The 17,436-nt window shown below is 57.5% G+C and overlaps 3 protein-coding genes across 5 annotated transcripts in view; all 3 read left to right on the forward strand.

The window, feature by feature from the left end:
- The window catches only part of EARS2 (glutamyl-tRNA synthetase 2, mitochondrial), a 30,639-nt gene extending 21,694 nt beyond the window's left edge, over positions 1-8,945 (forward strand). For 2 of the 3 annotated variants that reach the window (XM_066275861.1, XM_066275859.1), the window contains 3 exons: positions 2,744-2,879; positions 5,935-6,024; positions 7,640-8,945. In XM_066275861.1, the coding sequence (XP_066131958.1) occupies positions 2,744-2,879; positions 5,935-6,018 (220 nt within the window). In that variant the 3' untranslated portion in view covers positions 6,019-6,024; positions 7,640-8,945. Of the gene's footprint in view, positions 1-2,743; positions 2,880-5,934; positions 6,063-7,639 lie in introns of all 3 variants that reach the window. The other variant, XM_066275860.1, reaches the window with a different exon arrangement.
- COG7 (component of oligomeric golgi complex 7) overlaps positions 1-17,436 on the forward strand; it is a 127,158-nt gene that overhangs the window by 13,397 nt on the left and 96,325 nt on the right. The gene's annotated exons all lie outside the window — the stretch shown is intronic.
- The window catches only part of GGA2 (golgi associated, gamma adaptin ear containing, ARF binding protein 2), a 42,692-nt gene continuing 40,039 nt past the window's right edge, over positions 14,784-17,436 (forward strand). The window contains exon 1 of the mRNA XM_066275858.1: positions 14,784-14,903. Within this exon, the coding sequence (XP_066131955.1) occupies positions 14,831-14,903 (73 nt within the window). The 5' untranslated portion in view covers positions 14,784-14,830. The remainder of the gene's footprint in view (positions 14,904-17,436) is intronic.

A 17,436-nucleotide genomic window follows, 5' to 3' on the forward strand; every position in this document is an offset into this window, starting at 1 on the left:
GAGAGAGAGAGAAGGGAGGGAGGAGCAGAAAGCATCAACTCCCATATGTGCCTTGATCAGGGAAGCCCGGGGTTTCGAACCAGCGACCTCAGTGTTCCAGGTTGATGCTTTTACCCACTGCGCCACCACAGGTCAGGCGGGAGTCCCATTTTTAATCCTTGTTTCCCATTTGCCTCATTCCAGAAACCTCTATATGTTACTACTGTTTTTTATTTTTTAGAGAGAAAAGCTGGAAGGGAGAAAGGAGAGGAAGAGAAAGATGAGAAGCATTAGCTCATTGCTTTATGTTAGCTGTTCATTGATTGCTTCTCATACGTGCCTTATTGGGGCGAGGGCTCAAGGTGAGCCAGTGACTCTTTGCTCAAGCCAGCGACCTTGGGATTATGTTGATGATCCCACACTCAAGCTGGCAAGCCTGCGTTTAAGCTGGTGACCTTGGGGTTTTGAACTGAGGCCCTCAGTGTTCCGGGTCAACGCTCTGTCCACTGTGCCATTAGCAGTCAAGCACTGGTATTCTTAATTAAAGCTAAATATTCCTTCTCTCTTCCCCCCCCCTTTTTTTTACACAAAAGGCACAAACAATAACTGTTCCATGTCTTTTTCTTCGTTCACTTAACGTATGTTTTGATTGGTCAGCATTCTCATTCCCTTCTGCTACATTGTTACACCGCTTTACAGTGATTTATTTAGCACCCTCCTACTGACGGACATTTGGGTTGCTTCCAGGTTTTGCTGTTAAAACGATGCTGTGATGAGTGACCTTGAATAGACATCATGCAGCATATTTGCCAAGAGCTCTTATCATTAGAAATGCTTCTCCCTTGACTGTGCACGTTCCACCGCAGGGCCTGTGAGTTGTGGTTCCCTGGCACTCATGTCTTGATTCCTCCTGCCGCGGGAACTGTTTTTAGAGGTGCTCTGGGGCTGCCACTCAGGACAGGAAAGCTGCCACGTGACTGGTCAGAGGCTACCAGATCTTTTAGAGTCCCTGTGTAAATAAGTCACGTGACTCGGTTCATGCTAGGAGAGGAGTGGCGACTCCTGTCTCAAGTTGGAATGCTCAAGCCCTAGGGTCAGCAAGGTGGGCTGTCTGCGCCCAAGGGCCATCCGTTCTGGTCACTTAGGAAGCCGGTCCCTGAGCCGGCAGCACTGCACGCTGAGCCGGCCCCTGGAGCAGAGCAGGCCGGCCCCCAGGTGTCCCAGCGGACGCCAGGGACCCTTGGCCTCAGTCCCTGGGCAGTGTGGGCCGGCTCCTCCCCACCTGGTGCCCTTCTCCTGCACTCCGAATCAGGGTGAAGTTTTTGCAAGTCCAGCTCTAACTGAACAGAATTCCTCTTGAACTCAAGCACACTTTTGGGAGAGGGTCTCAGCAGACTGCCAGGGAAGGGTGACGGTCGCCGCCCGTGGAGCTTGGAGCCCTGGGCGCTCTCACCTGTGAGCGAGGACTGTCCAGCATGCCGGGCAGGGCCCTGCCTGGGGCTTGGAGCCCTGGGCGCTCTCACCTGTGAGCGAGGACTGTCCAGCATGCCGGGCAGGGCCCTGCCTGGGGCTTGGAGCCCTGGGCGCTCTCACCTGTGAGCGAGGACTGTCCAGCATGCCGGGCAGGGCCCTGACTGGGGCTTGGAGCCCTGGGCGCTCTCACCTGTGAGCGAGGACTGTCCAGCATGCCGGGCAGGGCCCTGACTGGGGCTTGGAGCCCTGGGCGCTCTCACCTGTGAGCGAGGACTGTCCAGCATGCCGGGCAGGGCCCTGCCTGGGGCTTGGAGCCCTGGGCGCTCTCACCTGTGAGCGAGGACTGTCCAGCATGCCGGGCAGGGCCCTGACTGGGGCTTGGAGCCCTGGGCGCTCTCACCTGTGAGCGAGGACTGTCCAGCATGCCGGGCAGGGCCCTGACTGGGGCTTGGAGCCCTGGGCGCTCTCACCTGTGAGCGAGGACTGTCCAGCATGCCGGGCAGGGCCCTGACTGGGGCTTGGAGCCCTGGGCGCTCTCACCTGTGAGCGAGGACTGTCCAGCATGCCGGGCAGGGCCCTGACTGGGGCTTGGAGCCCTGGGCGCTCTCACCTGTGAGCGAGGACTGTCCAGCATGCCGGGCAGGGCCCTGCCTGGGGCTGCGGCTGTGGCCTCCCAATGGCTTTCTCTGCGCTTCCGCATGGTCGCCCCAGAAGGCTCTCCGCCCGGGTCCCGAAGCCGGGCTTCAGGTTGCATCCTGCCGGCCTGTACCTGACTCATTCCCGGTTCCTTCTTAGATCCTCTTGCGAGGTCTCCGAGCTCTTGGGTGTAGTAAATACTGGCTCATTCTTCACATTTTATTGAAACATAAGATCTGATATTTCAGAGTACTTGCTACTGCTCAGGCAGTGCACTCCGTGCGCCCCGTGTTTGTTACCCACAGCCTCCTTCTGTGGGGTGTGGACGCCGTTGTCACCCCGCATTACAGGTGAGAGACCCGAGTCACAGACGCCAGCACGGAGGTAGCCCCAGTGAGTGGTCTGCTCGTACCCGCTCAGCTCCCGTTGTGCCCGTGTGCCTGGGGCCTGCGTGCCTGTGGTCCGCTGGCTGTTTCTCTTCCTGACTCGGACGGGGGCGGGTCCAGTAGCTACTTCCTCCCTCCCTTCCCCCCAAGCAGGCCTGGACGTGGGCTGTGCTGTTTATATCGCTGTTGACCGACTCTCTTCACATTCTTGCTCCCCCACCCCGCCGCCATGGGCCCTGCAGGCCCCTCACAGACTGGCCCTTTTCCAGGCTTTTCGAGGGACCCGGTGCGAGCCTGACTCAGGACGTGCTGAATGCAGCACTGAAGAAGCTGTCGGACGGCCTGCCCGGCACCAAGCACAGCGACGTGATGCGGCTCCTGCGCATGGCCCTCAGTGGACAGCGGGTGAGGCGGGAGGGCAGGCGGGCGGGGCTGGCCCGGGCACCGAGCACAGTGATGTGATGCGGCTCCTGCGCATGGCCCTCAGTGGACAGTGGGCGGGCGGGGCTGGCCCGGGCACCGAGCACAGCGACGTGATGCGGCTCCTGCGCATGGCCCTCAGTGGACAGCGGGTGAGGCGGGAGGGCAGGCGGGCGGGGCTGGCCCGGGCACCGAGCACAGTGATGTGATGCGGCTCCTGCGCATGGCCCTCAGTGGACAGCGGGCGGGCGGGGCTGGCCCCGGGCACCGAGCACAGTGACGTGATGCGGCTCCTGCGCATGGCCCTCAGTGGACAGCGGGTGAGGCGGGGCTGGCCCCGGGCACCGAGCACAGCGACGTGATGCGGCTCCTGCGCATGGCCCTCAGTGGACAGCGGGCGGGCGGGGCTGGCCCGGGCACCGAGCACAGTGATGTGATGCGGCTCCTGCGCATGGCCCTCAGTGGACAGCGGGTGAGGCGGGAGGGCAGGCGGGCGGGGCTGGTCCGGGCGCCGAGCACAGTGATGTGATGCGGCTCCTGCGCATGGCCCTCAGTGGACAGCGGGCGGGCGGGGCTGGCCCCGGGCACCGAGCACAGTGACGTGATGCGGCTCCTGCGCATGGCCCTCAGTGGACAGCGGGTGAGGCGGGGCTGGCCCCGGGCACCGAGCACAGCGACGTGATGCGGCTCCTGCGCATGGCCCTCAGTGGACAGCGGGCGGGCGGGGCTGGCCCGGGCACCGAGCACAGTGATGTGATGCGGCTCCTGCGCATGGCCCTCAGTGGACAGCGGGTGAGGCGGGAGGGCAGGCGGGCGGGGCTGGTCCGGGCGCCGAGCACAGTGATGTGATGCGGCTCCTGCGCATGGCCCTCAGTGGACAGCGGGCGGGCGGGGCTGGCCCCGGGCACCGAGCACAGTGACGTGATGCGGCTCCTGCGCATGGCCCTCAGTGGACAGCGGGTGAGGCGGGGCTGGCCCCGGGCACCGAGCACAGCGACGTGATGCGGCTCCTGCGCATGGCCCTCAGTGGACAGCGGGCGGGCGGGGCGGGCCCCGGGACCGAGCACAGCGACATGATGCGGCTCCTGCGCATGGCCCTCAGTGGACAGCGGGTGAGGCAGGCGGGCGGGGCTGGCCCGGGGCCCTCGTGGATCATTTAGCTCACATTCACCAGCAGCACTGGGCTTCTCTTTCTTTTTATTTTAATACTTCATTGATTTTAGAGAGAAAGGTGTGGGGGAGGAGTGGGGAGCATCAACTCATAGTTACTTGTCTTATGTGCCTTGACCACCGGGCAAGCCCGGGGTTTTGAACCAGCAACCTCAGCGTCCCAGGTCGACGCTTTATCCACTGCGCCACCACAGGTTGGGCGAGCTCATTTTTCATACAAAGATGAATGAAACATGCACACTCCTCTCAGTCACTCAACACACAATACCTGTTGAGCACCTGTTGTGTGCAAGCAGCATGCTAGGTATGGAATAGGGAATAAGACACACATTCCCGGCCTGACCTGTGCTGGCGCAGTGGGTAAAGCATTGACCTGGAACGCTGAGGTCAGCAGTTCGAAACCCTGGGCTTGCCTGGTCAAGGCACATACGAGAAGCATCTACTATAAGGTGATGCTTCCAGCTCCTCCCCCTCTTTTCCTCCCCCCCCCCCCGCTATCTTGTCTCTAAAATCAATAAAGAAAACCTTTAACACGCGCACACACACACACACACACAAGCACACACTCACACACTCACAGTCCCTCCGAGCTCCATTCTGGCCGTGGACTGGAGGTGACGGACAGCTGCACAGGAAGAGCAGGTTCCAGGGCTGCAGCCTCAGCCTCAGAGATGAAAGACAGGGAAGTGCAAGCTCTGCCCTGGGGGTCCCGGCTGCAGAGCTGGGGCGGCTGGGCTGTGACCTCTGCAGGCTGGGGCTGGCCGGGGCGGGCCGGGCTGTGACCTCTGCAGGCCGGGACGGGCCAGGCTGTGACCTCTGCAGGCTGGGCTGTGATCTCTGCAGGCTGAGGCTGGCCTGGGCTGGCTGGGCTGTGACCTCTGCTGGCTGGGGCTGGCCTGGGCTGGCTGGGCTGTGACCTCTGCAGGCTGGGGCTGGCCTGGGCTGGCTGGGCTGTGACCTCTGCAGGCTGGGGCTGGGCTGGGCTGGCTGGGCTGTGACCTCTGCAGGCTGGGGCTGGCCTGGGGCTGGCTGGGCTGTGACCTCTGCAGGCTGGGGCTGGCCTGGGCAGGCTGGGCTGTGACCTCTGCAGGCTGGGCTGGCCTGGGCTGGCTGGGCTGTGACCTCTGCAGGCTGAGGCTGGCCTGGGCTGGCTGGGCTGTGACCTCTGCAGGCTGGGGCTGGGCTGGGCTGGCTGGGCTGTGACCTCTGCAGGCTGGGGCTGGCCTGGGGCTGGCTGGGCTGTGACCTCTGCAGGCTGGGGCTGGCTGGGCTGTGACCTCTGCAGGCTGAGGCTGGCCTGGGCTGGCTGGGGCTGGCTGGGCTGTGACCTCTGCAGGCTGAGGCTGGTCTGGGCTGGCCTGGGGCTGGCTGGGCTGTGACCTCTGCAGGCTGGGGCTGGCCTGGGCTGGCTGGGGCTGGCTGGGCTGTGACCTCTGCAGGCTGAGGCTGGCCTGGGCTGGCTGGGGCTGGCTGGGCTGTGACCTCTGCAGGCTGAGGCTGGCCTGGGCTGGCCTGGGGCTGGCTGGGCTGTGACCTCTGCAGGCTGGGGCTGGCCTGGGCTGGCTGGGCTGTGACCTCTGCAGGCTGGGGCTGGCCTGGGCTGGCTGGGCTGTGACCTCTACAGGCTGAGGCTGGCCTGGGCTGGCTGGGCTGTGACCTCTGCAGGCCAGGGCGGGCTGGGGCGGGCTGGGCTGTGACCTCTGCAGGCCGGGGCGGGCTGGGCTGTGACCTCTGCAGGCTGAGGCTGGCCTGGGCTGGCTGGGCTGTGACCTCTGCAGGCCAGGGCGGGCTGGGCTGTGACCTCTGCAGGCTGAGGCTGGGCACTGGTTTTGGCAGGTTAAGATCATGCGCAACCCTCTCTTGTTCTCAGCAAGGACCTCCTGTAGCCGAGATGATGGTGTCTTTGGGACCACAGGAAGTGCGGGAACGGATACAGAAGGTGCTCTCCAGCTGATGGGAGGTATGCCAGCCAGTGGAGGCCACCCTCAGGACCAGCACGTGCGTGTGGGAGCTGCCTGGGAGGGGAGGGCAGGAGGCCTGGGCCTGCCGGGACCTTGCGGAGGGAGCAGGAATGGAAGCAGTCTCCGGGTGCACGTGGTGTCTTCATGGCTCCACACAGGCCCGTCCTCACCAGGTGGCCAGGGAAGGCCAGCCCCTTCCCACCCTCCCTGCGTCTGGAGAGGAAGGCCTCATGTCTGGTGCTGATGCCCCATGACACGGCAGTGGTGACAGGCTGGCTCTCAACAGCACAGAGGGCTTGTTTAGGCGCTCAGCTGCTAGAGCAAAATGCCAGACTTGAGGCTTAACCAACAGACAGTATTCTCCTCCCGTCCTGGAGGCTGCAGGTCCCAGGTCAGGTGCTGGCAGGCTTCGTTTTCCCTTGACTTGCTGATGGCCGCTTTCTTGCTGTCCTCACATGGTCGTCTCTCTGGGTGTGCCCTTGGTGTCTCTGTCCACATGTCCTCCTCTCATAAAGAAGCCGTTCAGGCCTGACCGGGTGGTGGTGGTGCAGTGGATAGAGCATTGGACTGGGATGCGGAGGACCCAGGTTCGAGACCCCAAGGTCGCCATCTTGAATATGGGCTCATCTGGTTTGAGCAAAGCTCACCAGCTTGGACCCTAGGTCGCTGGCTCGAGCAAAGGATTACTCAGTCTGCTGAAGGCCCGTGGTCAAGGCACACATGAGAGAGCAATCAATGAACAACTAAGGTGTCGCAATGAAAAACTAATGATTGATGCTTCTCATCTCTCCGTTCCTGTCTGTCTGTCCCTATCTATCCCTCTCTCTGACTCACTCTGTCTCTGTAAAAAAAAAAAAAAAAAGGCTGTGGCCGGTTGGCTCAGTGGTAGAGCATCGGCCTGGTGTGCAGGAGTCCCGGGTTCAATTCCTGGCCAGGGAACACAGGAGAGGCGCCCATCTGCTTCTCCACCCTTCCCCCTCCTTCCTCTCTGTCTCTTTCTTCTTCTCCCGCAGCCGAAGCTCCATTGGGACAAAGTTTCCCCGGGTGCTGGGGATGTCTCCGTGGCCTCTGTCTCAGGAGCTAGAATGGCTCTGGTTGCAACAGAGCAACGCCCCAGATGGGCAGAGCATCGCCCCCTGTGGGCGTGCCGGGTGGATCCCGGTCAGGCGCATGCGGGAGTCTGTCTGACTGCCTCCCCGTTTCCAACTTCAGAAAAATACAAAAAAATAAATAAATAAATAAGATGCCTGTTCAGGTGGGATTAACACCCATCCTAATGGCCCAATCTTACCTTAATCACTTCTTTAAAGGCCGAGCTGCAAATATTCATGTTCTGTGGTCCTCGGAGTTAGGGCTTCAACATAATGACTTTTGAGGGACACAGTTCAGCTCATGGCAACTGGGCGGCAGCGTAGACTCGGTCCTCAGGTCTAGTTTAGATTGAGCAATAAAGGATGTTTGACAAGCGGGGTGATTTTGATGTCGGACTTTGGGGCTCATAAGGGGAAAGGTCCTCCTTTGTCAGAGGTGGAAGGACCATGTCTGCTGTTTGTGCCCTGGACTTGGGGCAGCCTGTCTCCCTTCCCCTAAAGGTTGTCCATTCCTCTTTCCCAGTTTTCCAGACCTGGTCCTTGGACGAGAGACCTTCACCTGCCTATTCTGCGTCTCCTCTTCATGTCTACCTCTTCCTTGTACCCGTCACTTGTAAGTCACTGTTTGTTCTGAACTGAGATGTTTTAGGGACGAAGAGAAATAGCTCAAGGAAAAAGAGGACAGTGGCTGGATACAGCCCCTACGGGCTTCCGGGTGTCCGGGTGTGGCAGCGCCTCTAGGTGGCCCCTGGTCTCCACCCCTCCTGGGTGTTCACACCGCGTCAGGCTGCGCAGACATGCCTCGTAGCGCCATCTTGTTCTGGATCCCTTCTGTGCGGAAGCTGCTGCCCCAGAAGATGCTCAGGCCACCTTACGGAGCGGTGCATGTGACGAGGGACTGGGACCTCCTGCAGCAGCCAGGGGAGTGCACCATCTCGGAAGTCTGTCTTCCAGCTCCGGCCAGACCTTCGGGTGACGGCCACCCTGGCTGCCGTCCTGACCGTGACCTTCGTGGGAGCCTCAGCCAGAGCCACCGAGAAGCTCTCCCGAGTGTCACACACGGATTGTGAGACATCATGTTCAGTGTGTGAAGCCTCTGGAATTGGGGATCGTTAGTTACCCAGCAACCGAGAGCCCATCCCGCCCCTGTCCAGGGAGAAGGGCTCGGGAGTGAGGAGTTCACTGAGCTTCACAGAGCTCGTCTTTTCCTGAATAGTATCTCAGGTCAAGTTCCACTGTAAGCTCTGAGAATCAGCTCTGCCTAAGTGAAGCTCACCGGAGACTAGGTTTACGGAATCAGCTCTGCCTAAGTGAAGCTCACCGGAGACTAGGTTTACAGGAGGTTAAGTCTGGGAGAGTCGCAGAGTCTGGGAGGGCCAAAGACTCCGCTCTGGAGAGGACGGGACCCCCGAGCTCTGGCTGTGCAGGCAGAGGGGCTGGCGGCCATCTTGTCCTCAGTGGGGACACGGGAACGCCAGCTGTTTCTTCTTGTCTGTGCCTCCTCTAGTAATTTCCCCTTCAGTTGTGGGCGACTCACCTGCAGACGCAGACGCTAAGGAGAGTGTGGTGGGCTGGTCGAGGTCACGCTGCTATCCCTCAGCTAGGAAGAGGGGCTCCGCGGAGCTGGGACATGGAAGAAAGTTGTTCCCAAGGGAAGCAGGGTTTTTCCCAGAAGAAGGGGACACAATCTAATAAAACCAGTGCCCTGGCCGGGTGGCAGGGTTTGTCAGGGCGTTGTCTTGATGCACCAAGGTTGTGGGCTTGATCCCCAGTGAGGGCACATACAAAAACCAACCAATGAATGCATAAATAAAGGAACAACAAATGGATGTCTCTGTCTCAAATAATAAAATAAAAATAAAACTCGTGATGTTTTTGTGCACTCACCTAGGTGCAGCCACATCTGGGTTTCAGAATTTGCTGGTAAACACGTGAGTCCATTATCTCATTCAATCTTCACAGTCCCGGGAGAAAGGCATTATTTCTGTGTTATAGACAGGGAAACTGAGGCTGGGAAAGGCAATCAACTCGTCTGAGTTAGTCTGGGCAAAGCGAGGATCTAACTCCCAGCTTGTGACTACCCACGTCCAAGTCCCGCTCTTCACTCCTGAGTGACACGAGAACCCCCCCCACACATGACGGTGGTCATGGTCGACTCTCACCCTCGGCTGATGGCTGATAAGCTGCTGAGCTGAGAACGCTCTGCTACTTTCTCAGTCGGAGCAAGTCGTGGAAAAAGCAGCACGTACCTTCCAGACGAAGGGGTTTGCTCAGCACCAGTGGGTGAGTGTGAAAGGATTTCACATGTTTAAAATAACCTCAAGCCTGACCAGGCGGTGGCACAGTGGATGGAGCGTCGGACTGGGATGCGGAAGGACCCAGGTTCGAGACCCCGAGGTCGCCAACTTGAGCGCGGGCTCATCTGGTTTGAGCAGAGCTCGCCAGCTTGGACTCAAGGTCGCTGGCTCGAGCAAGGGGTTACTCGGTCTGCTGAAGGCCCGCGGTCAAGGCACATATGAGAAAGCAATCAATGAACAACTAAGGTGTCGTGTCGCAATGCGCAATGAAAAACTAATGATTGATGCTTCTCATCTCTCCGTTCCTGTCTGTCTGTCCCTGTCTATCCCTCTCTCTGACTCTCTCTCTGTTAAAAAAAAATAAATAAAATAAAATAACCTCAAGTCTAACCCTGGCCGGGTAGCTCATTTAGAGCATCGTCCGGATATGCCAAGGTTGCTTCCTGTTCAGGACACATACAGGAATCAACCAGTGGTGGTGCAGTGGATAGAGAGTATCGACCCTCAGGATGCTGAGGTCCCTGGGTTCAGAACCCCAAGGTTGTTGGCTTGAGTGCAGAATCATCAACATGACCCCAAGGTCTCTAGCTTTAGCCTGGAAGTTGCTGGCTTGAGTCATCTCTGCACAACCCCTCAGTCAAGGCACATAGGAGAAGCAATCAGTGAACAACTAAAGTGAAACTATGAGTTGATACTTCTCATCTCTTCTCTTACTTCCTGTCGCTCTAGAAAAAAAAAACCTTGAAGAACCAACCAATGAATGCATAACTAAATAGAACAAATTGATGTCTCCCTCTCTAAAAGTCAGTAAATACATTTAAAATTTTTTAAACCATTATAAACTAACCTTGAGTCCAGTAACAGCCCTGTAGGCCAACTGCCTAGACTCACACCACCAGTCCTTATTCACTGCGTGACGCCCGCACCTCAGTCTCCTCACCTGTAAAAGGGGAATAACGGTACCAGTCTGAAAGCGTGGTAAGGGATGAAAGATGATGACGTGTGTAAAGTTCTTAAATCAGTGCTTGGCACCTAACAAACGTCTGTTGCCTTCATCGCCATCCTCAGTATCTTCATTTTTACAAATGGCGGTCTTGGTCATAAGGCATAGAAACACAAGACTTCATTGGAAGAATCAGGACTCTCATGGACACAGAGGGCAGGACTTGCAGCTGGACCTTACGAGGAGACTGGAATGCGTATCTGGAAACCCATTGGGACCCACGGCATTCACTTTTGTCCCTCTGAGACGGCGGTTTCTAACATCGTTCTCTGTACGTCTGCGCCCCTCACCCTTCTGTGAGCTGGCTTTCTCTTCCTCTCTGTACTTGGCCAACAACGGCCCGGCCCTGAAGCTGAGTCATCTCTCTTCTACACTCCCTACAACTAGTGCTCCATTTCCAAGTTCCCCGGAGAGAAGCCGGTCAGCCCAGCTTGGCTCAGCTCTCTCTACTTCTGGTCTAATCAACTAGCCAGGGGGACAGAGTCATGTCTGTAATAATGTCATGGCTGCAGGGGACCCAGTCCAGTGAGTGGGGAAAGCGGTACCTTTTCCTGTGTATATTATAGTCTCTTTCCAGAAAAAGGTAATTTTTTATAACCGAATTTGGAATCTCATTCATACTGCCTTTACCCTACTTATATCCTTTTTCTTCCCAATGCTTATGACTATATGACATTGTATAGTATATTTGTACATGTTCATTGTCTGTCTTACTCTAAGATTAAGACTGGCAGGAAGTGCCCTGGCTGGTCGGCTGTATGTGCCCTGACTGGGAATTGAACCGGCGATCTCTTTGCTTTGGGATGATGCTCTAACCAACAGAGCTAGCCGGCCAGGGCTGTGTTTCCACTCTAAGCCATGCACAGTGAACGCCAGAATGGTAGTCATAGAGGCCTAGAAGAAGAATCTGATTGGTTAGTGGGAGGAACCAATGCAAGCCTGTGAAATTAAAAAAGTTTTTCCTATTGATTTTGCAAGAGAGAGAGAGAGAAGGTGAGGGAGAAGTGAGAGGAGCATCAACTCGTTTCACTTAGTTGTTCCGTTTAGCTGTGTGCTCACTGATTGCTTTTTTTAAAATTATTTTTAGAGAGGAGAGAGAAGGAGAGAGAGAGGAGAGAGAGAATGAGAGAGAGAAGGGGGGAGGAGCTGGAAGCATCAACTCCCATATGTGCCTTGACCAGGCAAGCCCAGGGTTTCAAACCCGCGATCTCAGCATTTCCAGGTCGACACTTTATCCACTGCGCCACCACAGGTCAGGCTGATTGCTTCTTGTATGTGCCCTGACCATGGGTTGAGCCCACAACCTCTGGTGCACCAGGTCAATGCTTGCTCCACTGAGCCGCCTGCCCAGGATCAAGCCTGTGAAGTTTTAAAGAAACTGATTGGTTTGCTTGAAGGAAAGCCAGTCCTTCCCAACCCCCAAAATGTAAACACAAGGTTAACAGATCCAGCCCTGTTTTCCCTTTGCCTTCCTGCCCGGGAACGTGCTGACCCCGCCTGCCCCCGTGCTGTGTGGACTGGCAGCTGACTGTGCCCAGGTCCCTGCACCGTCTCCCACGGACAGACTCTGCGCAGTGCCTGGACCGGACTCAGTTTTGATACAAGCTAAACCATGGTGCAGAGTATCCGGACTTTGGTTTTTATACTGGGCTTAATGAAGACAAGCCTAGACTTTTTCCTTGGTGGGACAGGTGGAAATAAAACACTGGATACCCGTGAGCAACCTTCTAGTTCAACCCTGAATAAATCTTACTGCAACAGTTGAAGCTCCTCCCATTGCTGGTCCTATAACATGCTGATTATGCAACTCCTTACAAGAACCACATTTCTGCCTGGCCTGTGGTGGCGCCGTGGATAAAGCATCGACCTGGAACGCTGAGGTCGCCGGTTCGAAACCCTGGGCTTGCCTGGTCAAGGCACATATGGGAGTTGATGCTTCCTGCTGCTCCCCCCTTCTCTCTCTCCTCTCTCTAAAATGAGTAAATAAAATAGAACATTTCCACGAGCATCAAAGGAACCCCTGCACTGGGTTCTGATTGATGAGTAGGAGTTCCTTAGGTCTGTTGAGGTCGGGAGGGTATTCCACGTAGAGATGGAAAAGAGAAACGCACAAAGGCAGACGTGATTGGAGCCACGGGTAGGGGTTGGAGGAGTCTTCAAGTGGCAGAGGAGAAATCCAAACAGCCCTTCTTTGCAGGTTAAAAATATCAAGGTGCTGGCTGATGCCAACAACAAAACCCAGATCCAGACCAGCTGAGACAATATTCAGTATCCCACAGAACAGGAAGTTCAGGGGACAGGCAGGCTCTGGGTTGGTTCACGAAGCAGTCAGTGACATCACTTTGGACCTCAGGGCTTTCCATCCCGCTGCATAACTGGCCATAGCACCAGCAAGGGCCTTGGATTGATCCTAGCTCTGCTCACAGCCGGCTTCTGGAAGCTGCCTGCCCTGACCAGGTAGCTCAGTTGGTTAGAGCATTGTCCTGGTACTCCAAGGTTGCAGGTTCAATCCCTGGTCAGGGCACATACATGAATTAACTAATGAATGCATAAACAAGTGGAACAACAAACTGATGTGTCTCTCAATAAAACAAAAGTCAATTTTTTTTTTTTTTTACAGAGACAGAGTAAGAGAGAGGGATAGACAGGGACAGACAGGAATGGAGAGATGAGAAGCATCATCAGTTTTTCGTTGCGACACCTTAGTTGTTCACTGATTGCTTTCTCTTATGTGCCTTGACTGCGGGCCTTCAGCAGACCAAGTAACCCCTTGCTCGAGCCAGCGACCTTGAGTCCAAGCTGGTGAGCTTTTGCTCAAACCAGATGAGCCTGCGCTGAAGCTGGCGACCTTGGGGTCTCGAACCTGGGTCCTCGGCATCCCAGTCCGATGCTCTATCCACTGCGCCACCGCCTAGTCAGGCTCAATAAATCTTTTAAAAAATGAGAAAAAAAAAAAAAAAGCACTAGGCCCATCTCCACTTCCTCCTCATGTCTGGTTGGAGGGAGTGGCTCTCCAAGGAGACTTTACCAAACACTCTCCCCCACTTGCACTTCCCCCTTTTTTTTTTTTAAATTTACTGATGGATTTTAGAGAGGAAGGGGGAGAGAGGGAGAGAGAAAAACAGAAACCTCCATCTACTTCTGTATACATCCTGACCAGGGATCGAACCAGCCACCTCTGTGTTGGGACAATGCTCTAATGAACTGAGCCATCCAGCCAGGGCACCGAACCCCTCACTGCTGATGCAGTGGGAGGGAACCCCCCCCCCACAGATCAGACCCAGAGCTGGGGTGCATGGCCTGCTGGGGGGTCTGTGGATGTCCGAACAAAGTGGGGGTTTGGTCAGTGAAGACATCAGACGCTGGCTTCAGGAGGTGGAAGGTGAAAAGCCACGGAAATGCCTTAAGCCGAAGTGGTGTATCGGATTGGTGTGTTCTAGAAGGGTCATTCTGCCAGCTCTGCCGGAGAGACATGAGCAGGGTCAGCCCAGAAGCAGGACGACGCCCTGGGAGGAGGGGACTTGCCGTGATGAGGCCATGTGTCCTCATCGCAGCCTGACCGGGTCTGTCTGCCAGCTGTGTCACCCAGTCCTGCCACAGACACACGGTGTCACCCTGCTTCATCCTGTTCCTCTGCTTCTATGAGCCTGGAGCCGAAACACAGTTGTGTCATCTCTCGTTTGACCAGAACTCGGTCTCTGGTCAGCAAACAGGAGGCCGTGTTCCTAGGATTACTTGACGTGTGTCAGAACTTTATTCTCCCCAGGGCTAATGCTTAAGGGAGAGGTCATGCAAGGGTTTGTATGCAAGTTGCCTGAGGCTCTTCCCTGGCCACTTTGTTCGTTCTCTGTGGGGGTCTGCCACATGAATAGTGACATGCCAGGGGAGGGAAGGTCAGGAAGGGGTCTAACCTTCCTAGAGATAAGTTAGGGGAGGAAAGGTCTCCTTAGGGGCGAGGTCTCACCCTACAATACTTGTTTTCTCAGTTTTAACCATTGCTAGGTACCTGGTGGAGAAAATAAAGCAGAGCAAGGAGGGGAGCAGGCTCGTCCTTCTAGAGAAGGTGGTCAGGAAAAGCCCTCCTGAATAAAAGTGCTAACTGAACCATCCGTTACCCGAAATTTAAGTTTAACGGGTGCGCACGCAGAGTTTTCGCTGCCAAGTCCCGCTGTTGCAGGACGAGCACGCCCGCCCAGGGGGCGGAACCTGCAGGGTGGGCGTGCCCGAGAGGCCCCGGTTCAGGGGGCGGGGCCTGAGGGTGGGCGTGCCCGAGAGGCGCCAGCCCAGAGGCGGGGCCTGCATGGTGCTGGGCGTGTCCGCCTAAGCCCCGCCCCCGTCACGTGCGGGCCCGCGCCTGCCGCGTCGGCATCCGGAGCGAGCCAGCCGGCCGCGGGGCAGCAGCGGTGCCAGTCCCATGGCGGCGGTGGCGGGGTCCGAGTCGGCCGGGGGGCCCCCGGGGCCGGCGGCGGCGCTGGAGCTGTGGCTCAGTGAGTAGCCGGGCCTCACAGGAGGCCTTTCTCCGCCGCCGGAGGGCGGGGCCGGACCCGGGCCCCGGCCCGAGGGGAGGAAGCCCCAGGGGCCCTGGGGCTGCGGGCGGAGCCCGGGCGCTGCGCTCGGCCCCGCTCCGCGCTGCCCTGCAGCCCCGTGCAGACAGACGGTCACGGAGGGACAGACCTGGGCTGAGCCTTGCTCGCGTGCCCGCACTGTGCCAGCGCCGCCTGCAGCGGTCACCCCGCCGCAGACCCCGAGAGCCGGCTTCCCCCGCTCCCCGTTCAGAGGCGGGGACCGTTAGGCCTCCGGGGGACGCGACCGTACCGGCGCGCGGCCCCTGCGCCCCTGGCGAGCCGCGGAGGGTTCCTGCTGCTCTCCAGACGGACCCCTTTTCCGTGTGCGCGCGCTGACCGTGGTCGGACTGCCGTGTGGGGTCTCCTCCTGGAAGCCGGACACAGCCACGGGTGCAGGGGCCTGCCGCCGCGTGTTCCCGGGGAGGCGTGCCCTTGCAGTGGGCTCTGCGGGGGCTGGGCGCACGGAGGCCACGCAGGGTCCTCCTCCCGGTTTTTAGCGGGTCCCCCGGCCTGTAACAACAGCGCCTTGTGCGTAATGGGCAGAGAGAGGGACGCGTTTGTTGAACGTGCGGTAGTAAGGAAGGCGTCCTGGGGACTGTCCCAGCGGACATAGAATTTGAGTGGACAGTGGAGACGACGACATGTCAGACGAGAAACTGCATGTGGAGAAGCAGGGGGACAGGGGCTGGCGCATCCTGGGAAGGAGTAGGTCGAGGCCGCAAGAGAGGCTGCAGGGCTAGTTGGGGCAAGCTCTTCAAGGGGCTCGTGCGCTCAGAAAGGGGTTTATACTTGATTCCGGTGGTGTTGGGAGGGGGGGTGCTGTCGTTTCAGCCAGAAAATCTGTGATCTGGGACACACCTGCTGGAAGCATCACTGGCGGCCACGTGGAACTGAGACTTGGGGCAGGCAGAGGCTGAAGAGCTCAGGGGCTCAAGGAGACACAGGCTTTGGGGTGGAGAGGAGAAATCGTTAGAAGGCACGAGCAGCCAGCGGTGCGTTAGGATGGAGGCACAGGCTGGGAGGAATCAAGGACGGACCCCGGTTTCAGGCTCTGAGAATTGGTTGGTTACAGATAACTTCAACAGGGAGGACGGCGCTAGATTAGGGAGGAGGAGACAGTTGAGTTTGAGGTGCTTTTGGTACCGTCAGATGCTCTCGAGGTAGTTGGTCAGCTAGTTGGTCGGATTTGGTAAGAGCTGGAGGTCAGCTTGGGAATCTTCAGTCCGTTGGCACTGAGCTTGTCCAGGGAGGCTGTAGCTGGAGCACCGAGCACCTCAACGTTAAGAAGCAGATGGGGGAAAGCAGCGTGAAGACTGAAGGACAGGCAGACACGGGGTGGGAGGGCCGGGGAGAGGGGTTGAAAGCGGAGAGTTAAATGGTGGGAATAGAAGGTGGATGAGGAGGCACGGGAGAACAGTTAGGTGTAGGCTGGTGTTGCCAAACGGTCGAGTGGGCAGGGTTAGAGGACTGCAAGTGCTGCTGACCCGGGCGGTGGAAAAGATAAGAGGGAATGTGACTGCGGGGGGGGGGGGGGGGGGGGGGCAGCTCTTTAGCTCCAGAAGTTGCTAGATCTTTCAGTGTTTCAGATAGGACGAGCTACCTCTATTTTTCATCTTTTTGTGTTTTTTTTTTAAGATGATAACTATTTTGGAGTATAAAATTGTCTAGTGCAGGCCAGGCAGAATTCATCTGTGGGGAGAGTAGCCAGAGGGAATTCGGACGCAAGCGAGAGGGGCACCGCTGAGCCCCTGTTGACTTGATGTTCCTTCGTGGGCAGTGTCCCTCCTGAATTCTAGGTTCAATGTTCAGGCTGTTGGAGAGGAGCTTAGAGGTGCTGAGGGTCAGAGCTAGAGCAGAAAGGGGGTGACAGGACGGGCACCTTTTGTTTTTCTCAGTGTCTCTGGAAGGAGATAAAGATGATTGCAGGTGCAAATATTTGTCAGTAGCGACCACACCCCTCAGCAGCAACCCTGCTGGGTGTGAGGGGCCGAGGGGATGAGAGGAAGGTGCGGATGTTGGGGAATGGCTGGTGAGAGAAACAGAAGGGGGCTGGCCTGGATGGCTGGAAACAGGGTTTCCCAAGCTCAGCACTGCCTATATTGCAGGCGGTCTGTCCTGTGTGCGGTAGCTGTTGGTGGAACCCCTGACCTCTATCCTCTAGATATCAGCAACACACACCCTCAACCCAGTCAACCCAGAATGTCTCCAGACCTTGCCAGATGTTCCTTGGGGGAGAAGGGGCCGGATCACCTCTGCCCTCCCCACTTGACATCCTGTCATCTCTCCTGCGCCCAGTAGGAGCAGAGAAGGCTAACTGTGGTTAAACCAGCGTTGCTGGGAGGTGGGAGGGGCAGTGGGGGTGGTGCAGCGGAGGGTGGGGGCAGAGAGGTCCATAGGGCAAGGACAGGGGTGTTGAAGGAATGCCTGAGTCTAGGCTGGATGGAGAAAGAAGCCC

Source organism: Saccopteryx bilineata, chromosome 4 (genome assembly GCF_036850765.1).
Source record: "Saccopteryx bilineata isolate mSacBil1 chromosome 4, mSacBil1_pri_phased_curated, whole genome shotgun sequence".
Classification (NCBI taxonomy): domain Eukaryota; kingdom Metazoa; phylum Chordata; class Mammalia; order Chiroptera; family Emballonuridae; genus Saccopteryx; species Saccopteryx bilineata.